This window comes from Centroberyx affinis, unplaced genomic scaffold, assembly GCF_046629955.1.
Source record: "Centroberyx affinis isolate AG114_WGS23_722 - 3 ecotype Tasmania unplaced genomic scaffold, CSIRO-AGI_Caff_v1 ptg002578l_1, whole genome shotgun sequence".
Lineage (NCBI taxonomy): Eukaryota > Metazoa > Chordata > Actinopteri > Beryciformes > Berycidae > Centroberyx > Centroberyx affinis.
The window spans coordinates 10,607-17,500 of record NW_027280784.1 but is presented as its reverse complement, the minus strand read 5'-3'; the positions used below and the strand labels follow the sequence as shown (position 1 = coordinate 17,500).

The 6,894-nt window shown below is 40.5% G+C and overlaps 1 protein-coding gene across 2 annotated transcripts in view; it reads left to right on the top strand.

Annotated features, from left to right (window-relative positions):
* The window catches only part of LOC139656916 (monocarboxylate transporter 9-like), a 15,671-nt gene extending 10,188 nt beyond the window's left edge, over positions 1 to 5,483 (top strand). Inside the window, exons 9-10 of one of the 2 annotated variants that reach the window (XR_011696160.1) lie at positions 3,288 to 4,983; positions 5,046 to 5,483. Coding sequence is in view for 1 of the 2 variants with exons in the window: in XM_071534557.1 (XP_071390658.1) it covers positions 3,288 to 3,544 (257 nt within the window). In the remaining variant the exon portion in view is untranslated. Of the gene's footprint in view, positions 1 to 3,287 lie in introns of both variants that reach the window. The other variant, XM_071534557.1, reaches the window with a different exon arrangement.
* Positions 5,484 to 6,894: the final 1,411 nt, after the last annotated feature.

Sequence of the window (6,894 nt, the reverse complement as noted above, 5' to 3'; positions counted from 1 at the left end):
AGGCTCGAGTTGAGGCAAAGTCTGATTGTTTTGATTAGATACTTGAAAGTGGAGAAAGACAGGAAAGTTAGGGAGACTGCAGTTACATGGTACTCACCTTAGACCTTAATCTTCATCCTTAGACCCTTCATCCTCTTCTTCAACAGCAGATCACATCGCTAACTTTCTCTGCTCCACATCGTTTTCAACATTATCCACTTTGTTACTTCAGGTTAGCTAATTAGAAAGCTTGCAAGTTGTTGTCACACTTTGTGCTGCATATTAGAGCTGCAACGATTAATCGATTAGTTGTCAACTATTAAATTAATCGCCAACTATTTTGATAATCGATTAATTGATTTGAGTAATTTTTTCAGAAAAATAAGTCCAAATTCTCTGATTCCAGCTTCTTAAATGTGAATATTTTCTGGTTTCTTTCCTCCTCTATGACAGTAAACTGAATATCTTTGGGTTGTGGACAAAACAAGACATTTGAGGACGTCATCTTGGGCTTTGGGAAACACTGATCCACATTTTTCACCATTTTCTGACATTTTATAGACCAAACAACTAATCGATTAATCGAGAAAATAATCGACAGATTAATCGACAATGAAAATAATCGTTAGTTGCAGCCCTACTGCGTATCAACCAGAATGATGTAACTCGTGCCCTTTGACCTCTTGCTCTGTCTGGTACCAGCGACACTCACAGCTGAGCTTTGAGTTTGAACAGCAGGGAAAAGCCTCACATTATCGTTCTGGGGTCACTACTTTTTATGCTAACTGAATAAAATGCCAGTCTGAGGGAAGTCAGTTCGGACGGGACGAGTTTTACCTGAGGTGATTTTTACAGGAGGGAGAAGAGGCTGAAAAAATAGAATAACGGGGCTGAAGAGTGAAAGCTTACTGCCTGAAGTGTTAATGTAAAGCCAAGAGAAAATGGAGGGAGGAAGGAGAGGGAAGAGCAGAGGGAGAGGAGTCTGGAGTGCGGACGATTGTATTTGTGCTGATGTGTTTTAAAGGAGGAACGGGGGGGAAGGAGGACGGCTATGAAAATGTTGTGAATGTTATTGAGCTTCTCAGAGGAACAGATAGAGAGTCCATCAACACACATATTGACTGGGTGTTGACAACAAGTTTTGAAAGCTGTGTCAGATGTTACTGGTTTGTCTGTTAGTTTGTCTTTCTTATCTGTTCGCTTATTTGATTCCAGTTAGCCAAACCACAGGTCACAGTTCAAAACAATACTGTCTCTGTTGGAGGAACGAAGGCAAAACAGCCACAATATTTGTCTTTTGGAAACAAATAGATAAGTATATGTGAAGGTTTCCTGCCAAAATGCTCTGTGTGCATTGTAGGACAAAAGTTAACTGATGTTCACCGCTGTATATTTAAAAAATACACATCATTGTATCCTATACAGTGGTGGAAGAAGTACTCAGATCTTTTACTTAAGTAAAAGTAGAAATACCACAGTATAAAAATACTCTGTTACAAGTAAAAGTCCTGCGTTCAAAATGTTCCTTAAGTAAAAGTACAAAAGTATTAGCATCAAAATGTACTTAAAGCAACAAAAGTAAAAGTACTCATTATGCAGAATGGCCCATTTCAGAATAATACAGTATATATTATATTATTGAATTATAATTATTGATGCATTAATGTGTAAGCATCACTTTAATGTTGCAGCTGGAAAAGGTGGGGCTGATTTCCACTACTTTATATACTGCTGGGTAGCTTACAGTAATCTATAATAATACATCACAATGTATTAGTTGAATATATTTTGTATTAATAATCTGAATCTGCAAAGTAACTAGTAACTTAAGTTATCAAATAAAGGTAGTGGAGTAAAAAGTAAAATATTTCCCTCTGAAATGTAGTGGAGTAGAAGTATAAAGTAGCATAAAATGGTAATACTCAAGTAAAGTACAAGTACCTCAAAATTGTACTTAAGTACAGTATTCGAGTAAATGTATTTAGTTACTTTCCACCTCTGATCCTATATAATGTTTCTATTTTGGCTCTAAATATCAAATAGCTAACAATATTAATGAGTTTTAGTTTTAGTTTCTGTAAGCCTGGTTCACTTCACACAGGACCTGGTCAAATAATTATTTGAAATATTCCTCAAAGTTTGTTTTAGTCAACATGGAGTGCCAGGAGGGTGGAGTTTCCTTTTAGTACAGTTCTGTTTTTGGTTAGGGAAGTTCTCACTCACAGAACAGTGTTGTGGCTTTCAGACAGCATTCTCTGTTTGTTTTGGCCTGGTGCTAATTTGCATCACATGTGACCAACTCCACCCATCTGGCTCTATAAAGCTCTGTGTTCCTCTGGTAGAGTCTTGGGTCGTGTCTCTTCCTCCATGATAAAACCCCAAAATCAGTGATTCTGTGATCTGTTGCTCCGGTAGAGCAGACTGGAGAATTGTGTTTTTTTCTCTCTCCATTCACTGCCATTGTCTGGAGGAACAGACTGAAAATCACTTCTAGCACATAAAGGAACGCTGACAAAGCAGATTCTGATGAGATATATAAAACTAGTCCTGCTGCTGAATTGTTTTGAAGTGAATCTCTTTCTTTATTATTGTTTATTAAACACCGAAATCCGGTCAGAGGTCTCTCACTTTTTTCCGCCTATCTTAGGGCTGGGCGATAATTCAATATTATCGTTTATCGTCTTTCAGTGGAATCATATCGTGATGATATGAAGATATTTTAATATCGTGACACATTTCTGCTGTCTGAACTGATGATGACGAGCAAATTTTACTTAAAAACTCTGATAAAATGAGGTATGGTAGGAATATTATTTGAATATTTCTGTTTTGTTTGACAATGAGATGAACATTAATTTGATTATTTAACGTGATTTTGCATACATGAACCATATCGTGATATATATTGATATCGAGAAAAATCCTTATGATTATCATGGTATTGATTTCAACCATATCGCCCAGCCCTAGCCTATCTCCAATTATTGGTAAACATATTATTTTCTTTGTCCCATCGCCATACGTTTCCTCCGACTGGGTTTCGGTGTCACACTACAGGTGGTGACATCACCTGACACCAAAGATCAGCCAATAGCAGATGGCCATTCTCAGCAGCATGTTTTTTACCTTTAGATGTGAGGCTTTACACAGATTTTGGGTTTTGGGGGTTCAGTTCCTGCAGACATGTTGGAGTCGTGCCTCTAGCTGGAACGCTTCATCTGGACCTGATCTCTGGACCTGGTCTCTGACAGGTTTCTCCTCCCTCTCTCTCTCTCTCTCTCTCTCTCTCTCTCTCTCTCTCTCTGCAGGTTTTTTCTATGACTCCACCCAGTCGTACGACCTGGCGTTCTACCTCAGCGGGGGGTGCGTGCTGTTGGGCGGTCTGATCCTGTTCGTCGCCGCCCTGCCGTGTCTGGAGCGCCCCCGGTCCGAACCCCCCCCGCCGCCCGCTCAGGTCCCCCAGACCGAACCCGCCGACTGCACCGTCGAGTTCGTCCCGGACCCCGCCTCGCCCGTGGCCCGAGGGACCGCGGGGACAGGACCCGAATCTGGACTCCGGGTCTAAATCTGGATTCCGGAATTTGGCGTCTCAAATTCTGATTCTAAATCTGGATTATGGAGTTTAGAATCCAGTTCTAAATCTGGATTCTGTGACATGAATCTGGACTGCAGAATCTGACTTCCTGATTCTGGTTTCTGTTGGATTCTGTGGATTTTGGATCGGGTCTCTGAACAGTTTAAAAACAGACTCGGATCCAGCTTAGTGTCACTAGTGTGAACTCAAGTCTTGAAATTAGACATGGAACCGGATCCAGACCGGTGTTTGGTTCTGGACTGGAGACGGACAACATGCAGGGTTTTGGGTTCGTTCGCTCGTCAGAAGAGAGAATCAGTTTGCACTCAACGTTTACCAGAGCGAGGAGAACGAACCCCATCTTGAAGCAAAAAAAAAAAAAAAAATGTTTCTGAGCAATCTTTAATATTTCACCTTAAAATATTTGTACTTGTATGTGGAGCGATTTTATTATGCACAAGTGCTCAGATATAACAGAACTGCCAAGATTGAAAAAAAAAAAAAAAAAATGCACAATGCGTCGGTAAGAGCCGGATCTGGTCTCAGAGCCTCAGACGGAGCGAGTCTGGCCACCGCTGTTTTCACTGGCAGCCATTTTAGACCCACAATCCTCCTGGTTTCCTCGAAGGGAACTCGTGTTTCTGTACTTGCAGAAGTTTAGATTTCAATCATCAATTTTAGCTGAATTTTCGGTATTTTATGAGCAAGAATTTTAGCTGAATGTTTTGGCAATTTTGTGCATCTTACCATGCTGGTTTTCTGGAGAGTATTTTCTGGAGAGTATTTTCTGGAGAGTATTTTCTGGACAGGCGTGTGGCGCTGCAGACCTTTTTGATGTTTCTCTCAGAGCGACCTGCAGTGAGTCCAACAGTCAAATAAGCTTAACTTCCTACACTACAAACATAACAAGCAACCAACAGTTCAGAGTGCCATGGTCAGCAGCTCAGAGCCTGACAGGATCTCTAACAAAGATTCATCTAGGTAGTAAGATATCCAAAAAAAACAAAAAATAAAAACAAAATCCGAAAAAAACCCTGTCTTCAACTCTTCAATTTGAAGTCCAGTGGATTTTGTTTTTACTTTTTAGTTTATTTTGGGACATCTGTAACAAATATTCCTGTGACTGTCAGATGATCATATATGATAGAGTACGAGAGAGAGAGAGAAATAAGCCGAGCCGAGGAGAAAGAAAGTTTTTTGTGACGTGGAGCATGGACTGGCTGGACAGGTTCTCTCTGCTGGTGTCTCTGGTCGATGTGTTTCTCAGGATGTTTGGGTCCTGGACCTTTACGGACCCGATGATGTTTGCCGGGTGGTTTTACCGCCTCGTTGTCGGAGGCTCCGGTGATCCTCGGTGGAGCCGCAGACCGTGCTGACTGACCGCCAGGGCCGGGATCAGGTCCCTGACGGTCTGTCAGGATCAGGATCAGGTCCCTGACTGACTGTCTGGATCAGGATCAGGTCCCTGACTGACTGTCTGGATCAGGATCAGGTCCCTGACTGTCTGTCTGTCAGGATCAGGATCAGGTCCCTTCCAGGGTATTCAGGGTCAGATCTGTCTTAAAAATCCAAATGTTGAAAAGCTTTTGGCAAGAGAAGTTTGTCATGTTCAGCCTGTTAAGACATAATGAAGAAATAATGTGTCTGTGTTTGGCTTCACTGAACTGTAAGCCTTCAATCCCTGTGTTTCATCTGTCTGTCTGTCTGTCTGTCTGTCTGTCTGTCTGTCTGTCTGTCTGTCTGTCTGTCTGTCTCTCAGTCTGTCTGTCTGTCTGTCTGTCTGTCTGTGCCTCTGGATACTGTTCTGTATCAGGGGCGTTGTTAGCACAAATGGTAACACTTTACAATAAGTGTACATTAATTAAGGGTTAGTTAATGCTTAATAAGCATTAACTAACCCTTAACTAACAGTTAACTAATGTGTCTGGTAATCATTTACTAATGGTGTTCATGTTAACTAAGGTATTAATTTATACATTATTTAATAGTCATCTTTATAAACTATTAAATAATGTATAAATTAATACCTTAGTTAACATGAACACCATTAGTAAATTACACATTAGTTAACTGTTAATTAAGGGTTAGTTAATGCTTACTAAGCATTAACTAACCCTTAACTTAGTGACCTTATTGTAAAGTGTTACTGAACAAACAGTGAATCTCTGACGCTGCGTTTGCGTCACGTAGGAAGAAGCTAAACAGCAGGACCACGTCTCCATGCGGCAGCTTGGAAGCGTTCACATGTTCAACTTAAACGTTTTGTTTATGAATTCAAAAGACAAACTGCAGCGGACTCTGCTCACTCTTCTCAAGTAGAGTCGATTGTGTCAGTGTGAATATAACTGATCATTTTGATTTGTACTAAGTTGGTGGATTTGCTGCCATGTCTGCCGCCTGTGAAGAAACAGTTTGTGGGAGAAATCAGAGTTTAGAAAAACATCCCACATGTAATTACAGCTTCACCCTTAAAAAATAAAGGTTAGAACGTAAACTGGTTCTTCACAGTGATGCCATAAGAGAACCTTTTAAGGTTCTGCAAGGAGCCTTTTACCTATTGGTTCTTCAAAGAACCCTTTGTATTAGGAGGCCACATTAACGTTTTTTCCCCCAGTCGGAAGCTCATATTTACGATAAATCTGGCAGGACGTGAACGCAGCAGTAGCCCCAGGTCACTACAGTGTGTTAAATTCAATGAAAAACTGTGATTTGCCTTTCCACCAGCCTCCATGTTGAATTGTTGAATGATGTACCCGGGTTCTCCTGCTCCCATGGACTTGAACAGACTGCCTGTTGAATTCAAATGGAGTTAAAAACCCCTCAGAAGAGTGGAATCACCTCTTCAGTCTGTGTGAAGTTAACATGGTAAACTTGACAAATGGTCACTTTGCTCTGTCTGGTGACGATGTTTCAGATTTAGCCCTTAATTTTATTCTTCTTTTGTCTTTTTATTCTTATATTTTGGTCTTCTTACTTTGTAGTCGTAGTGTTAATTCAGTTTACTGTGCAAGTTATCTGGTTGTTCCCCCTTTAGTGGAGGAAATATTTTATTTGTATTTTTTTTTTTAATGCTTTGTATTGGTTCTTTCTATTTCTTAGTCTTCTACATTGTTCTGCCTTGTATCGGTGTTGCATTTCATTTATGTTCATGTACTTTTGGGGGCAGAAGTCGAGTCGGTTCACGTCAAAGAAAGAAGAACAAAATGGGAATGCACTTTAGCCATAAAGAACATGAACGCATTCTTTAGTTTGTGTTTGCAGGGTAAAAGAAATTGATCCGTGGGATTTTTGAGGCAGCAGAGTAGACGGGCTCTTTTTGTTTACCAAAACTATCTAACATG